Source organism: Electrophorus electricus, chromosome 6, assembly GCF_041902795.1.
Source record: "Electrophorus electricus isolate QZ-2024a chromosome 6, ASM4190279v1, whole genome shotgun sequence".
Lineage (NCBI taxonomy): Eukaryota > Metazoa > Chordata > Actinopteri > Gymnotiformes > Gymnotidae > Electrophorus > Electrophorus electricus.
The window spans coordinates 36,616,971-36,644,572 of record NC_137502.1 but is presented as its reverse complement, the minus strand read 5'-3'; the positions used below and the strand labels follow the sequence as shown (position 1 = coordinate 36,644,572).

At 37.0% G+C, this 27,602-nt stretch overlaps 1 protein-coding gene across 1 annotated transcript; it reads right to left on the bottom strand.

The window, feature by feature from the left end:
* Positions 1–230: 230 nt before the first annotated feature.
* Positions 231–16,852, bottom strand: LOC113587475 (interferon-induced very large GTPase 1-like). The gene is made up of 6 exons (XM_081716715.1): positions 16,798–16,852; positions 15,816–15,931; positions 10,497–11,165; positions 7,625–8,245; positions 7,194–7,255; positions 231–6,363 (listed from the first exon to the last, which is right to left on the bottom strand). Coding segments are annotated over exons 2-6 (5,916 nt in total). The 5' UTR covers positions 15,817–15,931; positions 16,798–16,852; the 3' UTR covers positions 231–1,800.
* Positions 16,853–27,602: the final 10,750 nt, after the last annotated feature.

Sequence of the window (27,602 nt, the reverse complement as noted above, 5' to 3'; positions counted from 1 at the left end):
TCTATCACCACATCAATAAATGTATTAAACAGCTTGGAGGAACACCTCAGCTATTTCTAAAATGATTTCCCGATGATCCTTTTTTATTTTAGTTTAGTATTGACAGTTCTGGTAGAAATGCTGTAAATTTTAATATTATTAAAATAAATTAAAATGTCTATAAACAATTTGTCATTTACATTGACATTTTATTAGGCATTAGAAAATAATTACACACAAATTATTTGAATAATAAATAAATTCATCTCATAATCTGTACCTTGGAAGGTGATACTAATATAATAATAATAAACCAATAATAGAGAATCAAAACCATTGAAAATCTAATGTGTCAGTAACATAATATACAATAACATACAATAATATAGTATATATCTTTTAAAATGTAAAATACAAATGCAGTCTTTTTGTACTCCAGATTGTATACTTGCAACATGCATGCTAGTTTTTGACACATATATTAGCTTTGTTTAAATTAACATTATAAAGAGCTATTATACACTAAATTATTCAAGATGTTGTGTCACTGGGAACTGGTTTAAAATTTATATTCAGTTTAAATTCAAAACACAGGTGTAATGTGTGTCGGCCCAAGTGCCGCAGGGCGTGGAGCAGGACACGTGGAGCAGGACTTCCTCGACAGGGACGAACATTTATTACATAAATGACAGCGGCACTCACACGTATTACAAATGGTAAACATGAACATGAAATCATTTGACATTTAAACAAACACGATGCACACGCATACGCTTTCACAAGGACGAAGGAACATTAACACATTACATCAACAAGTTACATCGACACGTTACATCGACAAGTTACATCGACTATGACCAACCACGTCGCACACCCTGACGTGAGTTTAAATACACACAGACAAAACGAAGTACATGTGTGTGCAGGCATGGTCACAAATGAAAGTCCTCCAACTGCACATTGCTGGCCAAACCACGTGCCTCAAGGGAGGTGAGCATTCCCTGACAAAAGGAAATGGCAGATACACATTATGTCTTGCAGATATCTTTTCAATCTAGGGTATAAGGGTAGAAAGTTGTTTTTACAGTATCTCAAAATAGTTCTCTTTTGATGAGTTTTATCTTGTAATCCTGTTTATTTTGAAGTTATATTGATCACATTATGTACAACATTAAGATTTTGTTTTAGATATAGTTATCCAAATTCTCAATGGCTTCCTCTTTACTGTAGTTTCTCCAACATCAGCAATTTGACCATCTCTTTGGAATGTTTTCTTATAATATTTCTACAGGTCTTTCTGGAATCTGCATTTACATTTACATTTACAGCATTTATCAGACACTCTTATGTTATCTGCACACAAGCCACTTCCAGTAGAGCAGCTCAAATCGATCAGGGGTGATGCTCCAATATGCATATTTAGGACCTTTCAAGATCTTGGAATTGACTCTTAAAACTATATTGAAACTTTCAGGGAGTCTGTCGTCAGTGTTGCTCTTGAATCCAGGTATTTTGGAGACATTCATTCATTACTGAAAAAGTATATCGAAAGAGCTGTCCCTGGAAGGTGTTACCCTCTAAGTGGCTTAATTTTGAAGTTTACATTTACCTGACACTTTTTTCTAAAGTGACTTGCAATTACAATGGAATACAACTTGAGGATTAACGTCCTTGCTCAGGGGCATCTTGCCAGTGGTGGGGTTTGAACTGGACACTTTCAGATTACTCATCAAGTACCGTAACCACTGAACTACCACTGCCAAAATTAAAAGAAGAGAAGTTGCATTAAATGATTACATTGCATATAACATTAGGATTGTTTTAGATATATTTATTCAAACTCTCAATGGCATCTTCTTTAGTGTACTTTCTCCATTCATCAGGAATTTCACCATGTCCTTGGAATGTTTTCTTATAAAATTCCTCTAGATCTTTCTGGAATCTAGACACAAACCACTTCCAGTAGGGCAGTTCTGAGAGATCAGGGGTAATGCTCCAGTTTGCAAACTCAGGACCAGCTGTTCTGTATTGTTTCCATGGCACCATTTCATGAGATTCAAATGTTGGGTAGAAGTGGTCATCACTTGCTACTGAGGTTGTGCAGAAACTGATGCAAAGATTGTTTGTTCCTCTGTAATGCCACCCATTTATTCCATAGTTACGATGGAAAGGGACACTGTGATCTCCATCATGGTCCTCCATCGTGTTGGTGCAGATGGCTTTACAGAAAGGACACTGCACCCAACAGCACTGGCAGAAGTGCTCAATTAGAATGTCATCTGGTTTCTTCCTGAATTTTGCAGTTGTAAGGTCAGACAGATTATTTATGCTTTTGGTCAGTTCCTCACTAATATGGGGCATTTCTTTTTTTACAACATCTGTGAGTAATTGAAAATCAGCAATGTCTTGACAGTTATTACCTCTGAGGTGATCAACATTATATTCAAGCTCGTCTTTCAGTTCATCTGAAAATGTCTTCAGCCACATGTTTGCATCTCCTTTTTTTTTTACCACCTCTTCTGTAGCAGTATTTGCTGCAGAGATTATGCATCCCTGTTTATTTTTGATGGTTTGTCTAATTTTGTCAAGTACTCTTAGATTTTCTTTCATCATATATTTTTCAACAACATCTTTAATAAATTCCTTAAAATATTCACGGGGATTTAGAAGATATTTTGTGAACTTTCCAAAGTCCTCTTCTTCTGCCAGTGATTTTAGGATATGTTTTTCCAGTTTTGACCTGTTTCCATTAAATGCTGTGATGTTTGTTCTCATTTTGTCAGCTAAATCACAAGCAGCGCTGTTGTAGAAACTCTGCTGGATGGCTTCCCTAAGTTCACCACATATTAACCCACCAAAAACAGCCACAGTAGTAGAACCATGGCATGATTTTTCAAAGACATTGAAGTATTCATGTTTCTTCTTCTCAAGGTAGTTTAATGGGTCAGTAGACTCTCTGAATGCTCTGTGCTGGGCTCCAAACAATCGTCCGGCACGCTCACACACATGCAGAGAAAGATCCACTATGAACTTTGGTTTAAACTTGTATTTTAAGTTTGACTTTGATGTGTGTTCTGCCACATCCTCTTTTACAAGTAGTGCAATCTCTTGAAAATATGATGATTTATATCCCTTTTTTGCAACTGACTTAGATTTGCTGAGCTCATCAATTTTCTCAGCGATATTGAATGTCAACTGCCTTATTGAATTCTGGTCTTTGGGTGTTAAATGATTCAAACACTTGCTCAAATTTACATATTTAGTATAATCACCAGTATTGCTTATCATGGTGTACTTTTTAACACTTGTAGATTTTTTACTGTAGTTAACAAATCGTTGAAGAACAATTTGTTCCTCATACAGTTCAGAGAGGATTTTAAGTAAATCCTGTACTGTATTAATTTCTTTTAGAGGTGACTTGTCAGCAGTCAAGTCAGAAACCCATTGTCTCCACATTAAATCAAAATGTTTTCTTAGCTCTCTCTCATCATTAGCTTTACTCTTGAGGGTTAAAGCAAGTTTTTTGCTCTTCTTAAAGAGTGTTGACTCATATTGTGTCTTTTGTTCCTCCAACTGTTTGCAGGCCTTATTCTGTGAAATTATTCCATTTAAGTCTCTTTGTGCTTGTTTGATAAGATCATCATGTAGATCCTCTATCTTCTGTTGAAATGTGTCCCTCCATTGCTCCAAAATGTCCTTTTCTTCTGAATCATTTTCAAAGTAATTTTTCACTGAATTTTTCACCTTTTCAAAAATTCCATTCATTTCCCCCTCAAGGACTTTGCACTCCACTTTTTGTAAATGGGTGTTGCTGATTCTAGTATGGAGTTTATCTTGAATCTCCAACATAGCACTCCTAAGGCTCCAGGTCCATTTCCCATATTCCTCCTCCAGTTTCCTATACACTGTAATCTCCCAAGTATTTCTGAAGCTGAAAACAAAGTTCTCATTCAGAAGTGCATTCCACAGATCTTTGATTCGGGTTTGGAACTCAGACAACTTCATTCTGCCTTTCTTTGTAGGTTTGGAGATTAAAGTTTGCTTCAGTTCCTCAATTTGTTCACTATATAATGGGTTTGGTGGAGCCATGGGAGGGCTGCCCTCCCAGAGTTGTGCAAAGTATCTCACATCGCTCTCTATATCAAATTCAATTATATCACTGAAACACTCAGCATCATAAATTTCCTCCTGGGCAGCTAGCTTTGTCATCTTGTCTAGTTTATCTTGCAAGCATCGCCTACCCACCATGTTTTTTTCTTTAACTGTAACATCTGGGACATTCTGATGCACAAACATGCAACTTGGATTCAGTCTGACCTTCTTCATTCTCATGAAGGCCTGAACAACAATCTGAAGGATGTCCTGCATCTCAGCAGGGTTCTCTCCAAATATATTGACCAAAGTCATATTTGCAAGTCCCGTGACAAATGTTGCCAATTCATTGTCATGACATCTTAAATTTCCAGTTAGCTCCATAGCTCGAAGACCTTCAGTATCAACAACTAGAATGTAATCAAACTTCAGTTCTGCCTTCATCTCTTCTGACACTTTGACCATCTGCATGAAGGCTCCTCTGGTACACCTGCCTGCACTTACTGCAAACTGGAGTCCAAACATGGCATTCAGCATGGTGGATTTCCCAGAGCTCTGGATTCCCAAGACTGACAGCACAAAGACTCTCTGGTCTCCCAGAATCTTGATGAGTTCATCTAGAACTGCTGAAACCCAGACCAGAGGAACATGACCAGCATCACCATCCATCAGCTCCAGTGGATATCCTGAGAGCACGAACTCTGCTACAATCTTGGGGAGAGAGAAGTGCTTAAGCTTTTTATTTTGTTTACTCATTGATGACTCATAAATCTGACCCATCTCTCTGAGGATGTGCTCTAAACCAAAGCAGCCATCTGTACTTTTGTCAAAAGAGATTTCAATCCACTTAAGAAAATAGCACCTTTCATCTGATGGTGGAAAATGTGAATTCATAGTTTGAATGAACAGCTGGACAAGTGGTGTGACCCCATGTTCATGCTGTTGTACACGAATCTGATTCATTTCCTTCTGTATTTTACTAATTTGCTTCTCTGTATCACTGCAGCAAAGTTTATATTTCTTTTTGTTCATTTGGCACCACATATGCCACAGTTCCCCTTGACAAGGCAGATACATCTCCTTAATGCTTGACATGTCCTTTCCATCCAGCAGCCGTGTGATCTGAAGAGCAGCGTCTTTCCCTTTTTGACACTCATGACTATTCTCATCTGTTATGATTCCACTGTTTTTACCCATATCCTCAAGCCTGAAAGTGGAGATTGATTTTGATAAACATGTGTTAATGCTCTTTCTGAGCTCCTTAGATACAGTTCCCTGACCTCTGTCTTTAAGACCAATTTTGAATTTCAGGCTCTTTGTCCCAGTGACATTTGAACTATTCTCAGGCAGTAAACAAATGAGTGGCTTTGGCCCATTAAAAAGCCTTTGCAGTATTTCTTCATTTCTACTAATGCACTGTTGATCACCTAGAAGTACAACATTCACAGAGGACATTTCAGTAAGAATCTCTAGTTGCTCCTTATTAGTTTCTGCATCACCATGGAGGTTACAGAATGCTACACAGTCAGGGAAATAATCAGTGCTCTTCTCAGATGGGAGATACCAGGCAATCTCCACCACTCCATCCATCAGTAGACAGTTTCTGCTGCTGCCTGGGCAGTGTCTGTGGAAGAATGTGTTGTGTTTTTCACTGATCAGGATGTTCATCAGCTGAGACTTGGATGATGACACAGAGCCAAACCTAAAGAACACCACCATTGGAGTTTTAGCATCATAAATTGGTTTAGTAAAAGTGACCTCTTTACCAGAGGTATCAGTGGTCTTCCAGCTCTTCTTGATTTGCCTAAATGTCCACAGAGGAAATTCAATCTCTCTGGTGAAGGGATCAGGCACCAGCAGAGGCAGGGCATATTGACACTGGGATAGTTTAGTCACTATGAGCTGTTTTAGGAAACTATCTGAGCAATGGAACACTGCACTCTGGACATCCATGGGGTGAATAGCATGTATATTGATATCTTTTTCCAAAGGTTTTAAGTCTGTCTTGAGAAAACCTGAAATGCTTCGATCAACTGCATGATACTTTGTACATAACTGAATTTCCTTCTGTTCATCATGAAAAATGCATCTTGCTCTGTAGTTCATCATCATGAGCTTATACAGAAAAGCTAAATATTTACAAGGCTCTTGATATTTTAATAATGTTGCAGTTATTTGAAGAACATCTACAGGTTTTAGTTTTTGTTCCTTTCCTAGCAGATTAAGTCTTATGAAAATCTGCTCCATATGTTTGGATCGATGTGGTATGGCATCTGCTGCTTTGGGTTTTCCCTGTAAATTAAAGCATCATAGTTAGCTTATTTTAACTGTAAATTGTCCAAGAGATTTGCACCAAGTACATGAGCACATGTTTGGTTCCTAGTGGAGAAGGATCATTAGTGTTGCTTTTGATACTTGAACCTAAAACATTCTTTTTCATGCCTGGATGTGGCAAACATGGAGTTGGTAAAAGTATATAAAACTAAACATTAAAAAGAACTTTTCCTTTGCAAATTCAGTTCTTTAAAGTGATCTGTACTTATTTGCTAGGCAGCTATCTCTCTCTTTACTGACTATAACTGGCTCCAAGAAATTCCACCTAAACATAACATATCTACATATAAAAAGTTTAATTTATTGTTTTGAATGATTACATATAAATTGTGGAAAGACCAGAATATTTGTTTATATAGTATTTTCTGCTATGCTCAAGAAAGATAATATAAACATTGAAAGAAAAAAATTGCAGTGCAAAAAAGAAAGGAAAATGAAATTACCAATTTGCACCATTATTTCACAATTCTAATCTTAAGACATAGCAATAAACTTTGCACATGTATGATAACAGGGCCCATGGTATTACAAATGGAGTTAGCTGTTGTTAGCTGCTAAGATAAACTAAAATAAAATCAATACATGTTAGTCTCAAAGGACTGTGAATGTAGGATAAGTAACCTTTTAAATAACTACAAACCAAAGCTTGGTTTGGTTTGTCTATTCTTGAAGACCTCACTGACAGTGAAATCTCCTTAATTAAAAAAAAATTATTGATCATATTGGAAAATAGACAGGTATTATTTGAATTTGTGTGGGTCTTGCTGAATAAATAATGAATTACTTACACTTGACAATGTTTGTCCCTGATTGATGTCCACCTCTTCTTTTTGTGGGGGATAATTAGAGGCTGAATAAATAAAACAAAATATATTCTTTAAAAAACAACAGGCAAGGAATACCATAGTAAATATATCTTCTGTGTTTTAGTTAGTCCTGTTTGACTAACAGACATATCAACAGTTTGTCACTTTGCTAGCACACACAAATGTACTTAATATCATATTACATATTAAGTTATGAAAATGCATTTTCATCACTTCCCAAGTGAACATCAAAGCTGCTTCTAATGAGTACAAGATAAACAGCACATAAAAAGCCCCAAGGTTGCATACGGAATCTGGTGTAACTAAAATGTGAATGTCTATGACAATATTTATGAGTTACTAATTGGACATTTCTCAGAAGAAAGATGAGACAAATAATATTAGAATAGTACCACTTTGCAGATTTTGGCTGTCTTGTATCTCTTCTCTAAGTGTCTGCACAGTCTTGTACATCTCAGCAGTGTAGCCGCGCTTATTGTTCTCAGAGACCAGACGGTTGATCTTCTCCAGCAGTGTTCTCATCTCTGATTGGTTGTTCATGCTCTTGCTGCAGGTGTGATATCTGTCTCCACACTTCTTCAGCAGCTCCTCTAGAATACTGCTTTTCTTTAGGTCATCTATGATGGTATCACAGGGCTCCCCTCTCTCGTAAGTGAAGAGAATTATCACAAATGGAAGAACATTTTCACCAAATCTACTCTGCAGGCTTTCTAGTCCTGCCTTATCAGTATCTGTTAACTGGCCCAGTTGTAGTACATAAATAATAACATGGATTGTATCTTCATTGATGAGTTTATCAGCAATTAGGTCCCAGTATACATTTTCCTCTTGCACACAAAGCATGTTGATCACAGACAAATTGTGATTTGATATTTTTCTTGGTTTCGGAACAATCAAAGAAAAATCTGCACTATTCAGAGTTGGCTTCTCATGTCCAAGGAGGATGTTGTCATGTCTGAAGCAAACTGCAGATGTGTTTCCACAGAGCACAGCAGTGATACTGATGTCTTGATCTAAAAGAAAACGCCATACATTTTACAATCCCCATACAATACTCTCAGTGAGCAGTATTACCTGATCCTTCTGTTATCAGTTAATGTAACTGATCAGTGTGGATTGTCCTCATATTTTACCATTTACATAATATATGGTATACTGCATTTTATCCTCATTTGCATATAATGGTATTCATAATAGAACACCATTCTGAATAAAATACCAGATGAACTTGTCAGAGATAAATACATCTTATACATTAAACATGCCCATCTATGGCTAGCTGTCACATTAAACATGTTTTTGGTTGAACAACAAAATGAAATAAACACATAAGCATTTACATAACATCACTGTTGTTGCTTTTTACAAAGCATTAGTATAATTCTGCACATGCACCCATTTACAGTGGTGTGAAAAAGTGTTTGCCCCCTTTCTGATATCTTTTTTTTTTTGCATATTTGTCACACATAAATGTTTCAGATCATCAAACAAATTTAAATATTAGACAGAGATAACACAAGTAAACACAAAATGCAGTTTTTAAATGAAGGCTTTTATTATTAAGTGAAAAAAAAATCCAAATCTACATGGCCCTGTGTGAAAAAGTAATCCCCCCCCCCCCCACGTTAAAACATTTAAACATAAATTAACTGTGGTTTATCACATCTTTGAAAAGCTGAGTTAAATATCTCTAGCCACACCCAGGCCTGATTACTGCCACACCTGTTGTCAAGAAATCACTTAAAAAGGACCTGCCTGACAAAGTTAAGTCGACCAAAAAATCCTCAAAAGCTAGACATCATGCTGCGATCCAAAGAAATTCAGGAACAAATGAGATACAAAGTAAATGAGATCTATCAGTCTGGAAAAGGTTATAAAGCCATTTCTAAAGCTCCAGCAAACCACAGTGAGAGCCATTATCCACAAATGGCGAAAATATAGAACAGTGGTGAATCTTCCCAGGAGTAGCTGGCCAACCAAAATTACCCCAAGAGCGCAGCAACGACTCATCTAAGAGGTCACAAAAGACCCCACAACAACATCCAAAGAACTGCAGACCTCATTTGCCTCAGTTAAGGTCAGTGTTCATGAATCCACCATAAGAAAGAGACTGGGCAAAAATGGCCTGCATGACAGAGTTCCAAGACAAACACTACTGCTGAGCAAAAAGAACATAAAGGCTTGTCTTAGTTTTGCCAGAAAACATCTTGATGATCCCCAAGACTTTTGGGAAAATACTCTGTGGACTGACAAGACAAAGTTGAAAATTTTGGAAGGTGTATGTCCCATTATATTTGGCATAAAAGTAACACAGCATTTCAGAAAAGGAACATCATACCAACAGTAAAATATGGTGGTGGTAGAGTGATGGTCTGGAGCTGTTTTGCTGCTTCAGGACCTGGAAGACTTGCTGTGGTAAATGGAACCATGAATTCCGCTGTCTACCAAAAAATCCTGAAGGAGAATGTCTGGCCATCTGTTCGTGACCTCAACCTGAAGCGTACTTGGGTTCTGTAACAGGACAATGATCCAAAACACACCAGCAAGCCCACCTCTGAAACAAAATAAAGACTTTGGAATGGCCTAGTCAAAGACCTGACCTGAATCCGATTGAGATGCTGTGACATGACCTTAGAAAGGCGGTTCATGCTCGAAAACCCTCCAATGTGGCCGAATTACAAAAAATCTGCAAAGATGAGTGGGCCAAAATTCCTCCACAGTACTGTAAAAGACTCATTGCCAGTTATCACAAATGCCTGATTGCAGTTGTTGCTGCTAAGGGTGGCCCAACCAGTTATTAGGTTTAGGGGGCAATCACGTTTTTACACAGGGCCATGTAGGTTTGGATTTTTTTTCCCCTTAATAATAAAAACCTTAATTTAAAAACTGAATTTTGTGTTTAATTGTGTTATCTTTGTTCTTTGTCTAATATTAACATTTATTTGATGATCTGAAATATTTAAGTGTGACAAAAATGCATATATATATATATATATATATATATATATATATATATATATATATATATATATATATATATATATATATATATCAGAAGGGGGCAAACACTTTTTCACTGTAGCTAATTGTCAAATTTATTTAAACAGTGTAATAGAAGAATGGGCCTATGTGTACAAAAATATAGGTCATACTCTCCTAAACCTTTTCTTTCCAGATAAAGGCATAAACATATATGATTCAGGAACTGGGAATCTGCTAAATCAACTGTTGAATTAGTTTATTTAGGCTCAAATCAGCACTTACCTTTTTCATAAGAAGTACTCTTCCACCTCTTGTTTTCAGTAAAATCTGCAGTCCTCCCTTTTCCATGTGCTTCACCTTCATCCTCCTCCTGTGGATTCTCATAAATCTCAAACATAAAATGAGTTCCTCCATTCTGTGTAACTATTCTGTCAATCTCCTTAAACAGATTTCGAACTAGATTCGGGTTGTTAATTTTGTTTAATTGTAATATGTGTTGCCTCCCATGGCATTCATTTAGTATCTTTTGAAAAGTTTCATTCTTCTCCTTGGCATACAATGAAGGCTTGCTGTTTGTAGTTATCACAATGGCATATTTCAGGGCTTGCTCACCAAAGGAGTCCAATATGTACCTCATTCTGGAGCTATCATTTGTTGTAAAGCTTTTAGACTCTATCACAAGTAAAAATGCATGAGGGCCTAGAGCAGACAGAGCTACACACTCTTGCACTTTCTGATGTAATGCCTCTTGAGTGAGTTCAGTATGAAACAGATTGGGTGTGCAGATGAGGGTGATGTTTCTCCCATCCACCCATCCGCTGGCTCTCTCATTGTGCTGCTCTACTGAAGGAGGTACTTCAGTCTCAAACACGTCTTTTCCCAGGATGAAGTTTCCCACTCTGCAGGCCTCTGGAACATTCTTCCCCAGCAGAACAAGCCTCAGATCAGACACTGGAAAATGAAGAAGGGTAACAGCAAAATAGAGTCATGTGTAAATTAGGTAGACATTTTTTCTCTTTTGTGGATTTATGTATACAGATCTTTTCCAGGACCCTCAGATTACAGTTGCTTTTTATCCTGCCTTAATAATGTCCACATATACTTTACCTTTAATTATTTTCAGTTTGCAAGACAAGCATCACCTTTGATTCACGTTTAAGCATCACATATGTTTGAGTGCATGATTTAGATAAAGTTACAATCTGCCTTTACAAATTGTCACTCGTTTTCCTATTTTGTTTTTTATTTTTCTGAGGTTTTCCCTTTGTGATCCGTGCACTACATGTAATTAATGCCACATGTTGCCATGTAGAGAAATTGCATTTATTTCATGCCACTACAAATTTCAAACAACACATTTTTCTCCCCTGTGTCACAAGTACCTCAACCTCACACTCTCAGATATGCATTGTTTTGGCTTGTTCTGCATTGTTTTGCTCATAACAGATTTCACACTCATTATATATTTAACAAAACAAAAACTAATGCCACATCTTTGATGCTGCTATCTGATGGTTGATTTAGCTGTAAACGTTGGTTAGACCAGGCAGTTCTTATTTATGCCTGGCATGTAAAATCAAAGCCCTGAAAGAGCAAGTACTTTATCCATGACAGATCTATGAAAGCCTGAACTACATTATAGCATGAAGGTGCATACAATAAAAAATAAAAAATAAATATAATATTTCAAATGCAGTCAAGTCAAGTCACAAGCTTACCTAATAAACAATCCACATAACTGATAACTAATTTATCCACTTTATATTGTGATAAATATCTGAAAATTGCATTAAAGGTATGTAATTTGAAATGTTCTAATTATGGGGTACATTTACTTTCTGCGTATAAATCCTCTTGACTCCCAGTTTATCTTTCTAAAAAGATAAATTATTAGCTTCTTAAATTATAAGAATTATTTTTATTGTTGTTGTTAACACACATTGTTAGCACATAGATAAATAATAAATGCTTTTAGAACACTGCAGAATGTTTTATTAGGACATGAAGTGATAGTCACTAAAACCTGCAGCTCAGTGGTGACATTATCTGCACATACAAGACCTCTGCACATTTTGTCAGGATTGATTAGAAATTAATACATTTTATTTGTACATGAGGGGTAATTCATTTCTGTGTTATGACCCAAACACATTGCAAACAGAAACTGGCAATCATGAATTAGAAAATAAATACATGTTAAGCAGTAGTTCATCTTAAATAGTCAATGATTGATCTAATGGCTTCAGTCACCAATTAAACCTTCTGTTGAAGACCAACATCTAGAGCAGCAATAATGGTTCCCCAGGGGCTGAAAGTTGAAGGATATGTAAAGAGTTATTGATTATTGATAAGAGTTATTGATTTATTCTAGAGCTTGTTTATGTAAAGAAGCCAGAGATCGAAATGAAAAATTAATATTTTTGGAATAAATAGAGATTATACAGTGAAGAACATTTGATTTTAGGTAGTTAAGCCAGCAAAGGAAAGGCAGATATCTGTATACAGAATGAATGAATGTCAAGGGAGAAAACATACAACCTTTGGGAGATCATATAGATAAATGTATGATAAATTAGAGAAATTGTTTACAAGTACTCTTTGAGATCTCTCTTTTTCAAGAAATCCATTATCAAGATAATTAATTGGTAAACCAATCTAAATGGTTTTTAAAATTTGTCAGCTATTAAAAAAGTTGCAGTGTGTTAAAATTAGATAAATTTATAGTCGTTGTTTTAGGTCCCACAAGGTGTTTGTAGACTGAATCTGGCAAAAACAATTTTGCATTGTCAGCCACCTCCATGGTGGGATGCAAACAGAAGAGTCTGTGACATGCAATGCTCTGGAACCACCACACTGCATGCCCCAGAATCCTCCAGGGAGCTCATCATCCTGCCGTATAACTCTATGTACCTGTGCCTCATTATGTCTCCTCTCATGCTTTCACAATGCGAAGTATTACTTCAGTTTCCTAGAGCATGTCAGCGTGTATTGACCTGTTTCCGTATCTAGTTCCATTACTAGTTCTTGTGCCTGTTTGCTCCTGTCCCATTGCCTCTGATTTGTATCTGCACTTTTGAATGTGTTTATCAATCAGAATAATTTTCTGGATTTTTACCTGGACTGTTTGTAGTATAAATAAACTGTTTGCTTTTTATCATTCACCAGAGTCTGACCTGACATGCTGCATGCTGTAACTGAACTTGATAGGCTTTGAGAATGTCAGTAATTTTTTAAAACAACATCTATACATTACCATTTAATTTAGCCAGTGTAGGTGGTTTAAAACCAGTCATGTAAAAAAACAAAAAACAAAAAAACCTTTAGGTTCCGATGATGTTTTTGGGACACTAAAATGCTCTACTGATCATCTTATTACAGTATCCATGTGATTGTGTCACAGATTTTTGGTCAGTGGTATAATTCCAATGGTCTGGAAACATTCAACTGTGTTAAGTGTTGAGACACAGAATGACTTTTGACTTTTGACTCTTACATCTTTGGCAATGAAATGCTTTAAAAATGATCCATTATGCTCATTTTTCCCCTCATATTATGCATATCATTTTACATACTGTTTGAAACACAAACAACTGCCAGTGCTGCCTCGACATGTCTTGCAGTATAAATCTTGCACTCAAAAAATGCAAGATTATTATTTGATGCAAAATTATTTGTTAGGTTTATCATTGATAATAAAAGTTTATGATTTAAGAAGGTTTAGACTGAAAATTAGCTTTTCTGTAGGTGAACTCTTGTTTTTTTGTTGTTTTTTTTCTTTTTAGGCCCAATTTATATTCAATTTATATTCATTATATTTATATTCTGTACTTTACCTTAAAAATCATTACATTGTCCTGTGGTTTCCAAGTTGTTCATAGTCTCGCAAAAGTGGATTGTGACCATAACATTACAGCTTGTAATCATAAACCCACCTCACTTGAATACTGTTTGACATCTAGTGATCGGAAAAAATATATAAATAAATAAATAAATACACTGCCACATTTTGTCATTATTTTAGTAGCTTGCAACTTTTTTTGGTTGGTTGTTTTTTTGTTTTAATCATGCTTGCTACACCACAAATCTTGATTAGATCATTTCTGTTATGCTAATTTTGATTGTGTTATAGATCTTTTCTTTTATTTGACAATATTTGATATCAATGTAATATTTAATTTCAATATATTATCTTATCCTAAGCTTGCAGTCTGTGGGTGACATTTTTTCATAAAAAAAAAAACAAAAACGTTTTTATGAGTGGAAACTTAATATATGTAAGAATTTGCTATTAATCATTGAATCATTAATTAAAATTTACCTGGAATCACAATTAATTTTAATATAATATAATTGCCAAGGTGTACTGCTGCACTTTAGTTTAAACATCACAAACCCACAAATAATAATCACAATATGTTGTGAAACTAAATCTTCCACTGAGTTATACAAAATTTGCTTTTTAGGAGTAAAATATGTTTTTCATTAACTATTGTTTTTTGAAGCAGTTCTTTGAAGTGCCACCCACACAGTAAAATAAAAAAATTTAAATAGTAGTAAGATGAATTTCAACCACTGAATTAATTGTAGGTCCTTTGAAAATATTGCTAAATAAAAATCTTTATTTAAATTGAGATACATATTAATTTATTAATTTAACATAGTTTTAGGGTATAGGTTATCAAAATCTACAGAAGGAAAATGGTTTTATCCTTCAATATTGTTGAATCCATCAGGTAGGCAGCAATCCCCTCCACTCAAATATGTCTGATGTTATATCTGGACAAATGAAGTGAGTCATTTGTTCTGGTAGAACAATTGTTCCCACATTTAACATATAAACTGTAAACAAGCTTTGTATGTCTAATGGAAAGTTTCACTTCTTCCTTAACTTCTTTTCACCTATTTGGCACCTGAAAGAATATCCTTCTCTTTTTATTAATTATTGCTTTTTTCTGAGTGAGAGAGCACTCAGAAATCAATGAGCAACGAACTGTTGAGAAGTATATTATGATCAAACCAAAACTACTATCTGACAAGATTATGTGCACACCTGCATTAAGGATTTAAATTTAAGACACAAGTTCTATGAAATATTTTCAAAAGCCTCTGAGATCATCAATACCACTATCTGACCAAATTTTAACTGTTTTCATCACTTTTAGCCTATTTACCACATATGCCAGCAGAACAGAGGTATGATCAGCAGAGCCAAGAGTTTAGTTTCCGGTTTCCTTCAGATTTTATCCCTTTGAGTTAGTAGATTGTGTTTCCTTTTCACCAAAACAAAATGCTGTTCTGCACATGCATCCTGCCTACACTTCATATCTATAATGGTCACACAGAGATGCAAACCCAGAAATGCACACAAACATTTACATTTACATTTTTTTGCATTTAGCAGACACTCTTGCCCAGAGCGACTTAAAAAAGTGAATATATAGAATATATAGAATATATCATAGCCAGTACAGTAGGTGATCACAAATTAATACACTTGACTTATGGGAAAGTATTCATCGCATGTATATATTATATTGTCAATAGCAATCACAACCTTTCTCCACACATATCAGTGTTACTGCCATGTTGAGCGTTACTGACTTTTGCAAACAGAAGAATCTTAGTGATGATAGAAGCAGGCCACACCCATTATCCTGGTGATTTTACAGAAAGTCACATGGTTCCAATTGCCATTTCATCTTGCCGTTCCTGTCAGACTGGATAAACAGGAACACACAGAAATGCACACTGAGAAAAGGGAAGAAAATAACATTCTATGATGATTTAACAGCAACACTACATAACTCTCTCTCTCTCTCGCTCTCTCTCTCTCTCTCTCTCTCTCTCTCTCTCTCTCTATATATATATATATATATATATATATATATATATATATATATATATATAATAAAACATATATACATACATATATGTACACTGTATATATGCATACATATTCAATAACCCTCATAACTCTAGATACAAACATGTACTCTGTCTATATGTACACATGTTCAATAACCCTCAACTTTCTATGAGGTACAAGACTAATTGAAAACTGCTTTTATCACTTTCTTCAACCTCAGTTGTAACAATCAGAATATTACACTTCCCATGACGTGAAAGAAAGCAAAAACAAAAAAAGAGAGAGACAGTGGATTTTACAGCAGCACTACATACATTCTACTCAAACTTTCTTTATACCAGTCACTTTATTAGAAACACACTACAGGTACAGTTAGAGTCTATAGGACATCTGTCACTCTGCACAAACTTAGCCAATCTGTAACCCTTCACCAGTGTTCAGTGCCTGAATAGAGGCTGTATCAATTTGGGTATCTGGTCACAAGTGCCCCTGTGATCAGACACTAACCAGTGAAGTAGAATGAAGAATATGGAGGTTGATGAATTCTGCTTTCCAAGAGATAAGATGCAATTTGTAATCATACACTTAAAAAATCCACTCATATAGTTATACCTCATAAACCAGCCAATGAGTGAAAGTACAAGGTTGGTGTTTTTAATAGTGACCTGTGAGTATAGAGCTATATCAATATATCAGTCTGTTGGGTAAATGTCTTACCTGATCAGAGCTCAGCGGATGCTGGATTCTGTGTTCACTCAGTGACTGCTGTGCTGTCCTGTGCCGCTGATTCTTTTTTCCTTTAGGCTATGAGTGGCAGGTTTAACAATGATAGTTTTCAGAAGGGTGGGGCTTCTTTCTTCATGAGTTGGGTGATAGGAGAAGGCTAAGTGCCTTTTGTGATAGTGACTTGAATGCTGTCTGTTCTTACATTCCTTTTTCTCCTGGTTGTGATCAGAAGAGAGGAAAGTACAAAAAATATCCTGGACTTTCCACACAGAAAAGTAAAATGAAGTTTTACACAAGGCTTTTAAAAGCATCAATAATTTCTTATATTAAAGTTTAACTCATTGGAACATCTGATGATTTGGACGCTTCGGGAGCCACGCCCCTTGAGAGGGGATTCTGTCACGGAACACTCTCTCTCCCAAAAAGCAAAAAACATTCTGTGATGATTTAACAGCAACACTATATATATATATATATATATAACCCTCATAACACTACATACATACCCAACTTCGCGAGATGGAGCACTGCATCAGAATGCCTGCCTGCCATCTCCCCAAACAAAATCTCTGCTCTCAACTGAGCCGAGGCCAGAGAACTCGGGGTGGCCAGAGGAAGTGATTCAAAGACACTCTAAAGACCTACCTTAAATAAATCCAGATTAACATTGCTAACTATTAAGGCCTGGCCATGGCTCATCCCCTATGACACCACATGATCCATCCAACAGCAATGAACTTTGTGTAATGCTTGTGAAAAGAAAGGGTTTTATTATAAAAAGGGATATTCCAAAGCCAGAATCAACAGGCTAGAGTCAGAAGCCAGATGTAAAAGCATGATAGGTGGTGCCTCATGAAGCTGGTTAATGTGCATAAAGGTAATATTGTTTTAGGTTACCTGAAAAAGTTAATTAGCCAAATCTTCATGCAGCATCCACAATGGTCATGGGCATATTCAGCTAACGTTAATCTTTATATATTTCATTATATTTCTTAGAAATCCCACGTGAAGTCTTAGTAATGTGTCAGTCATTGTAATGATGCTTGTGAAAAATTTGCTAGCTAGTAGCTTTAATTTATTGTATATTTGTATAATATCCTGTGTAGCTGTACTTACTTATGATAAATGGCTTTATTAGTGTTTGTTTGGAAAAGTTATTATTATTATTGTAATCGGATGGTTGGTGTTTCAAGCCCCACCATTGCCAAGTTGCCACTGTTGGGGCCCTGAGCAAGGTCCTTAACCCTCAATTACACAGATATCTGTGATGTGAGGAAGTTGAGCAGGATGCAGGGACAAGTTGCGTGAAACAGAAACATATATTTATTAATACACGAAACAAAGACCACGCAGCACATTGGCTGACGCAAGGTTAAACACAGATAAACAACAATGTTAACACAAGACCTTATATACACACACAGTATTGACAGAACTAGGAACAGGTGTGATACATGGGGAGGACGTGGCCACACAGACATTCATGTGCGCACACACATACACACACACACACACACACACACACACACACACACATGCAGGGAGATGTCTAGGAAGAGGGGGCCGTATCGTAACAATATCGTGGCTGCCCATCCAAGTGTGTCTTCATATAACAATGCATAGATTTCTTTATTAGTCCCTTATAATAATAATCATAATATTATTATGATTATTATTATGAATGTTCAGTTCATGGCTATGGCCTTGCTGCATCTTATATTTAAATTGTAACGAATGCCTGAGTGCCGAAGGTCGTGGAGCAGGACGCACAGACTCTCTCGACGGAGTGAAACATTTAATGATACAAAAACATAAAGATGATGGTGGCACTCACAAATAACATTACATGCTCACAGACGCACTTAACACTAACGTCTTTAACATTTAACACAAGCTAGACAAACATGATTACTGATTACATTCAAACGCTAACAATCAAACAATAACGAATGGTGAGGCACGCACTGACAGGGGTTTAAATAGACAGACAGACGCTAACACTTAACCCCGTACAGGTGTGGCCCTTCACGGGGGTGTGGCTACAAACATGAGTGAACCCCCCCTGCATGCGGCAGGCCGTACTACGTGACTCATGGTGGGGAGCGTCCCGTGACATAAATGTAAATGTGTGTCAGGAAAAGTGAAAATGTGTTAAAACTGAAGGTGTCAGACCAAATCAAAGTCAAAGTCAAATGCCTTTTATTGTCATTTCACATTTTGCAATGAAATTATGTTCTGCAGTGAAGGAGACAACTGTCTTCACTGGCATACCATTGATATACAAGGGAGTAGGGTCCACCTCCTGTTTCCTGAAATTAATGATCATCTCTTTTGTTTTGGAGATGTTGAGTACCAGGTTGTTAGAGGAGCACCAGTCCACAGACCTCATCCCTGTAGGCAGATTTATCTCCATTGTATATCAAGCCCATCACTGCTGTATCATCTGCAAATTTAATTAGAGTGTTTGTGTTAAGGGAGGGTGTGTAGTCATGTGTAAAGGCAAAACAAAAGAGGACTCAGCACACACCCCTGCGGGGCTCCAGTGTTGATCTTTAATGAGGATGAGGTGTGAGCCTCCACCTTAACTGTCTATGAGCGGTCGGTTAAAGGTTTTTAATCCAGCTGCATACATGACGGTCTATACCAAGGCTTTACAGTTTGGCCTCCATTTTGCTGGGAATGATGATCTTAAAGCATGAGCTGAAGTGTAGAAGCAGCATCCTCACATGTATACCCAGGTGCTCCTGATGGAGCAGAGCAGTGTGCCGTGCTGTGATGATTGTACCATCCGTTGATCTATTTGCTTTGTAGGCAAACTGATGCTGATCCAAGGTGAGGGGAAAAGCTGCTTTAATGTGCCTCAGGACCAGCTTCTCAAAGCACTTCATGACAGCTGGAGTAAGAGCAACCGGTCTATAGTCGTTGATGCAGCTGATAGTTGGCTTCTTGGATACAGGCATTATTGTGGCAGATTTTGGAACAGTGTCTGATGAAAGTGAGAGATTGAAAATTTTACTGAATACCTCAGCCAGCTGGTCTGCACAGACTCTGAGTACCCTCTCAGGGATGTCTTCAGTGCCAGCAGCTTTTCAAGGGTTTGTACTGCGTAGCACCCTCCTAACATCTTCTGTGCTGACAGTGAGTGTCTGACTGCCTGTAGCTGGTAGTGAGTAATTCACCTTCTCTGTGTGCACCTCAAAGTCTGACTGCCTGTAGCTGGTATTGAGTAATCCACCTTCTCTGTGTGCACCTCAAAGCATTCAAAGACTCAATTAAGATCCTCCACTAGATTGCTGCTGTAGTTTATGGGTGTGTCTCTGCTGCCTTTGTGCTTGGTGAGATGTTGAATACCTTGCCAGGCTTGCCTCATGTCTCCATCATTAAAAAGTCCCTCTATCTTTCGCCTGTAATGAACCTTGGCTCTACTGATGGCTCTTTTCAGATTGGACCTGGTAGCACTATAGAGGTCATTGTTCCCCAATCTGAGTTGTGCTGTCGTAGCAGAAGCATAACATTCTTTGTCATCCATGGTTTGTTATTGGGGAAGGACTTAAGAGTATCAAGAAATCGGTGCTGAAAGAGAAAGGTAGCCAGAGCAGCTGTTTGAGAATAGGTGAAGCATGCTCCATCATTCTCATGGGTGTCAGAGCTCTTTGCTTGGCAGGAAATAGATGCAATACAGTATTCCAGATGAGTTGACAAAAAAAGCATGTATATATATATTTTTTGCAGTGAATTTTATGGACACTTTTTTAGGTTTTTCACTTTCAGTTGTTGGGAGACTTTTATGGACACTGGATATATTTCTGAGGTGGTAGGATGTGATTTTACAAACATTACATATATGGTTAAAGTTAAGGTCACTTTTATGTAGGTTTGAGACAGTTGTTAGACTATACAAACACTCTAAGTGTGCCAGTGCAACATTTCTCTGTTCACCATTCCCAGTAACAATGAAATCACTTTTGTGTTTGTTTAACGGCAATGTGACCCATCAAAGATTTAATGTCCTCTTGACAATCAGATAAGGAGCTGATAGAACTTCAAGAGCCAGTAGTGACAGGTATATAGAGCTGGATATCTCCTGCATACTGGTGGAAGCCAATGTTGTATTTATTAATTATCCTGGCTAACAGGATCATGTATAGATTACCTAACACATACGACTCTTGAGGGACTCCACAAAGCATGATTCTTGGATGAGTGAGTTCTAAGCACAGCGTAGTATTTACAGCCAGTAAGGTAGGTTAGGAACCAGTTTAATAAAGAACCAGAGAGGTCAACCCCTTGTTTGTAGCCAAAGAAGCAGTTTCAAGTTCAAGTTTCGTTTATTTGTCACATACATAGTCATACACAGTATAACTTGCAGTGAAATGGTTGAGAGTGCTCTGTCCAAACTGAGGAAAAAGAAAACAGGGGTGCATAGAGAAATATATATATTCTATATATGTACAAAAATATATTAACAATGTATGTACAATATATGTATGTACAATATATGTTTCTGTGCTAGGATGAGCTCAAGAGCCAAACTGATGTAAATATGCACAGGATGAGATATCAAATATGATTACCCAAATCATTAGAGATTCACATATGTCCCAGCCCACTCACTTCACAATAGGCAGAGGTCACAGGAAGGCATCTGTGTTTCACGGAATTATTCTCACGACACCTCTAGAAGGCTCAACAGTGAGGTCTGGCATCTCAGCCCCATCCCCCTCCAAGCTCACTTTAAACCAACACTTCTTTATATAAATAACCCATTTAAGTTAATGAAATTGATATAGATATATAATTGAATGTATATCAGATTTCTATATTTTTGCCTAGGAGTGGATTAATTGAAATTGGACTATACTACTCTTCTTTAGAAGAGGCCTGATGACACCTGTTTTAAGACTTTGTGGATAAATACCTTGTTGATTGATGATGCTCAAAATGTTACTAAGATTGAGTGGGTAGAGGATTGAGAAGGCAGTTAGTAATGTTTAAAGTGAAAACACTTTAGTAGGACTGTTATGACCCTAATGTACTGGCTTGATGGTCTAAGGCCAAAAGACAGCAACATAAAGGAAAACACAGAGATGCAAGATTTGTAATAGATTTAAGCTACTTTATCATTTATATATATAGTGGGGAAAATATTTTTTTGATCCCCTGCTGATTTTGTAAGTTTACCCTCTTAAAAAGACATGAACAATCTATACATTTCATGGTTTGTTTATTTTAACAGAGAGAGAGACGAAATATCAACATAATAATAATAAAAAAAATCATTATAAATTAATTAATTTGTATTTGATTAAGTGAAATAAGCATTTGATCCCCTACTATCCAGCAATAAATTTGACCCCCACAGACCAGTTATGTGCTCATGAGGCACAAAAATTAGTCCTGTCCCTTTAAGAAAGTACTCTTAATCTCACCTCATTATGTGCATGAAAAACACCTTTTACAGAATCAGTCTCTTCCATTCAAACCTCTCGACCACCATGGGCAAGACCAAAGAGCTGTCAAAGCATGTCAGGGACAAGATCTACACAAGGCTGGAATGGGCTACAAGAACATCAGCAAGAAGCTTGGTGAGAAATAGAATGCTGTTGGTGCGATAATTCAAAAATGGAAGAAATACCAACAGTCATTAGCCCTCGTGCTGACGCTCCAGGTAAGATCTCAACTTGTGGGGTAAGGATGATTCTGAGAAAGGTGAGGTGTCAGCCCAGAATTACATGGGAGGAGCTTGTTAATGATCTCAAGGGAGCTGGGAGCATAGTCACCAAGAGTAATACACTTCGGCGTAATGGATTAAGATCCTGCAGTGCCCGAAAAGTCCCTCTGCTCAAGCAGGCTCATGTACAGGTCTATCTAAAGTTTGCCAAAGAACACCTGAATGAGTCAGAGAAGGCTTGGGATAATGTGATGTGGTCAGATGAGACCAAAATTGAGCTCTTTTGCTTCAACTCGCTATGTTTGCAGGCACAGGAATGCTAGATATAACCCCAAGAACACCATCCCTACTGTCAAACATGAAGGTGGAAACATTCTGCTTTGGAGCTGTTTCTCTGCTAAGGGTACAGGAAGACTTCACCGCATTGAGGGGCTGATGAATGGAGAATCTTGAATGAGAACCTCCTGGCCTTAGCCAGAACACTGAAGATGGGTCATGGATGGGTCTTCCAGCATGACAATGACCCAAAACATACAGCCAAGGCAATAAAGGAGTCGCTTAAGAAGAAGCACAAAGAACATCTGTGGAGGGAGCTGAAACTTTGAGTTGCCATGCAACTGCCTCAAAACATTGGAGAGTGACTGTAAAGAGGAGTGGGCCAAAATCCCCCCTGACACGTGTGCAAACCTGGTGACTACAAGAAACGTCTGACCTCTGTGATTGCGAACAAGGGTTTCCCCACCAAGTAATGAGTCATGTTCTGCTTGAGGATCAAATGCTTATTTCACTTAATCAAAAATACATTTATAATCTTTATTTTTTTAAATTTTGGATTTCTTTGTTGATATCCTGTTTCTCTCTGTTAAAATAAACCTACCATGAAAATTATAGACTGTTCATGTCTTTATAAGGGGGTAAACTTCCAAAATCAGTAGGCGATCAAATAATTATTTTCCCCAGTGTACACTGTGTTGTTATCTTAGCTGTGATTTAGAGTGGATTTACAATACTTCGTTGCTGTGTCCTTAAAAGCTGCAGTTTAAGCATCTCCTGTGCTTTAAACAAAACCCAATTGCTGCGTCATTTAAAAATCATACATCTGCCACCATATCTCAGGTTTAAAAGATATGGTTTTAGTACAATTTTTTTTTTAATTTATTGAGTTTTAAGCAAAGACCTTTGTAGATAAAACATATTTCATCTCAGGTGTTTTATATATTCCATGCAAAGGCCTATACACTTTCAACCTTAAAGTTTTTGTGGACTTCATGGCATGTTTTAATTAAATTTTATTGTGCACTGAGGTACAATATTCAACTAGAAGAAGGGTTAAGTGCAGTTTTTGTTAGGCTTTTTCAGAATGTGTTGCCTAAGTTGATTTAGGTTAACACTATTATTGACTTAAAAGAGAAACTATTGCAGACTCGCATATTCATGTGCTTCCTCAAGTGTTTCAGGCTTATGATGGTATTCAATCACCTTTCTTTGAATCATGTTTTAAAGCTTTAGCCTCATTAAAGACAAACTTTTATTGATTCCATTAGGAACAGATTGTGTTCCTCATTGAATTTTCAGCACTTACTATGATATTGCTTGTTCATTTCTCAGAGATATATCTATAGACTATATAAATATTGGTCAGAGAAAGCTAACAGGTCAGTTGAATCAGTGCAGTTTCATGTTGAGTAATTTACAACCCACTTGCTTTTGAGTGCTAAAATACGCAGCACTGTACACAATTTTTGTGGTATACACAGACTTTGTGTAATTGCTGTTGCTGTGTTAGGTTAGACCTAAAATAGGCTGTTATTGTGTGCTATGGGAATAAATTAACTCTAGGAAGACAATATTAATCTGTTTATTTTGCATTTAAATATAAAATATTTTTAATTAAAATTAAATATATGAGGAAATATTTCAACAAATTTTAAAAACAATATAAGATACTATATTGATTGACAAATTTGTAAGCTTTTATATTGTAAAATATGTCCTTATTATGCAGTGATTTGTTACACTGGTTTACAAGGTTTTTGTTTCCTTTATGGTTTTTGGTGTTCCAAATAGACTTTTTGATGCTGATCACAGAAATTACTTCGAAATTTTTACATCACTTACGGTTTTTGAGAAACGGCTACTTTTGTTTTACAATCATTGTGAATTTTTGAGACATAATATTGCATATATAGATTTACTTGCTCGACAGTACATTTTATTTATTTTTTTGGTTAAAATCATATTTCTGGTGGCCATGACTAATGTAACATTAATAGAGACTCAATTTGTTAAAGTACACCAAGGAACTGTTCCAGATCATGCAGGAACTTGCTTGGGCACACTTGGGCAAGTCCAAGCTCAGCTGCAAGATTCTAGCTTTTTTCCATGTCAACGCAGCCTTACATAACTAGCAGTTGCGGTGAGTAACAGTCTTTCTATGTAACGAAATGCTCATGCACACAGACGTATCACTGAAACTGCTGAGTTTAAAGACTGTGCACTTGATTTCATATAGATTTTGAAATGTAATAGCTGTGACATATTTTGTTACATATGTGGCGAGTTTACTCCGAAAGCACTGAAAAGGAATATGACTGTACTCATTAAAAAGGCATACGAGTTATACTTCAGGTGCAAAATTGGTGACCAGAATAAATGATGGGCTCCTCATATATGTTATGCATCTTGTGCCAGTAGTCTGTGAGCTTGGTTGAAAGGTGTGCGACCATCCATGCCATTTGCTATCCCAATGATATGGAGGGAGCAGAAGGATCATAACTGATTGTTACTTCTGCATGATGAATGTATCAGGATATTCTTCAAAAAACAGGAAATTTATTGAGTACCTGAACTTTGCATTGGCAAAGATCAGTGCTGCATGATGACAGTCTTCCTGTTCCAAAACATCCAGTGGTGTGGACATTAGAGGATGAGGAGGTAGGCAGTGATGGCGAGCTGATGCAGATGGAAGCTGCTGCTGATCCAGACTTCGCGCCATCAACAACCCTCATGTATTATCTCAGGTAGAGCTGAATGATCTGGTCAGAGATTTGGGTTTATGAAAGAGTCAGGCACAGCTGCTTTGGTCAAGGCTGTAAGGATGGAATCTTTTGCCATCCAGCATGGAAATTTCAGGATTTCAGAGCAATCGTGAAGATCTGAAAATATTTCAGTCAAGTCAACAGTCTGACTTTTTGTTGTGACATCGATGGATTGTTTTGTGCTCTCGGTTGCGACCATGAAGCATTGGTGCCTGTTTATTGAATCATCAATGTTAAGTTTGAAGGCTGTTTTGCTGTACAACGGCAATATTTACCCTTTCATACCTGTCAGACATGCCGTTCATATGACAGAAACGTATGAGAACATGCAGCTTCTGCTGAACCACATTCAGTACTCAAGATACAACTGGAATTTGTGTGGTGATCTTAAGGTAGTTGCAATTCTATGGGGTCTGCAGCTATGAATCAACCAAGTATTGTTGCTTCCTTTGCAAGTGGAACAGTTGAGCAAAAGATTCGCATTACATCAGAAAGGTCTGGCCTCCCTGTAAGAAACTGGTGCCAGGGCAGAAGAATGTTGCACATGACCCATTGGTAGATCCAAAGAAGATATTTCTTCTGTCTTTGCACATCAAACTTGGGCTAATGAAAAATTTTATTAAGACAATGAACAAGCAAAGTGAGGCCTTTGCTTATCTGCAACTGTAACAATTTCCCTTAGGAACAAGTGCGAGGCAGAATGCATGTGCAGGGGTGTTTTATTAACAAGGGAAGCAATCACAAAAAGGGCAAAATGAACAGGGGCTGTCACAGATGACAACAATGCAGCGAGCGGAATAGAAACAGGACAGACAGACATGACTTACCAAAATAACCAACAAAGTAGAAGACAAAATGCAGGGCTTAAATAACTAAGACAATCATGTACAGAACAGACTCAGGTGAACATGGGAACATGGGGAACCAAAACACGGACTGGGATGAAAGAATAGACAAGAGGTGGTGAAAACGAAACTAAGGAGGAGAACCAGGAAGTGCAGGAAAACAGACGACAGGGAAGCCATGACAATAGGGACGCCAGGATCGCAGCCATTCCTGACAGCGGCAGATGTTTCCACGCTTAAGTGATGCCAAGATAAGGGTGTTTTCATTGGCCCACAAATCCAAGATGTGATGAATGATAGCCACTTTGATAGTCTTCTGCAGGGTGCAGAACATGTTGTGTGGACAGCCTTCAAGAATGTCATTTGTAACTTTCTAGGCAACTACAAAGCACCTGACTATGAAAAACAGGTTCAATGTCTGCTTCAGGCATACAAATCGATGAAGTGCAACATGTCACTTAAGATACATTTTCTTCATTCCCACTTGGACTTCTTCCCAGACAACCTCAGTGCCATGACTGACAAACATGGTGAAAGGTTTCATTAAAACATTGCCAAGATGGAGAAATGGTATCAGGGCAAGTGGAATCCATCTATGCTGGAAAACTATCATTGGGCTCTTATCCGTGATGCATCAGACATTGATTATAAATGAAAATCTATGGCTAAGCATTTCTAGTATTTTTTCATGTTGCCAGCATTGCCATCACAGTGTACGCCGCTAGAAACTTGACAATGCTTAATGAAAATTGCAATTTTCTGACAAACAGTACATGATACAGACATTATAAATACATATTCATATTCAGCATGTTAAAATCTACTTGTTTCACCAAAAACAGCGGAGGAAACAATTTTTTCTCAAAAATGTATTTACCAGTGTTATGATATAATTTGACAGGACATCCAGTTTAGAAGAGGTTTAGTGGATCAGTCTTGTGCTTGTTTGGACAGATCAATGAGGTTTAATGCAAATATGTTAAAATTAAATATAGACATGACTTTCTATCCAAATCAATTTAATGAAGTATTCATTAATGTTAAGGAGCATTTAGTTTGGGCCTCAAAAAGAAAACTTTTATTCTTAAATGTGCTAACTCAATATCAAATTACAAAGTCTACTTTTAATTCTGATGCTGTACTTTCTGTAATAATTCATGGCCATGTAAAATGGTGTTTCAGGTACAACCTGATGTAGTGAACATGGAGAATTCTGTCAGAAAGTGATTCTTAAACATATAT

What these genes read in the sequence shown, in the direction of transcription:
- LOC113587475 (XM_081716715.1), bottom strand. An exon ending in GAGTACTTCTTATGAAAAAG is followed by an intron (nt 8,246 to 10,496) that starts GTAAGTGCTGAT and finishes GTTTTCTTTTAG; the next exon opens with ATCAAGACATCAGTATCACT. An exon ending in CAGCCAAAATCTGCAAAGTG is followed by an intron (nt 7,256 to 7,624) that starts GTACTATTCTAA and finishes TTATTTATTCAG; the next exon opens with CCTCTAATTATCCCCCACAA.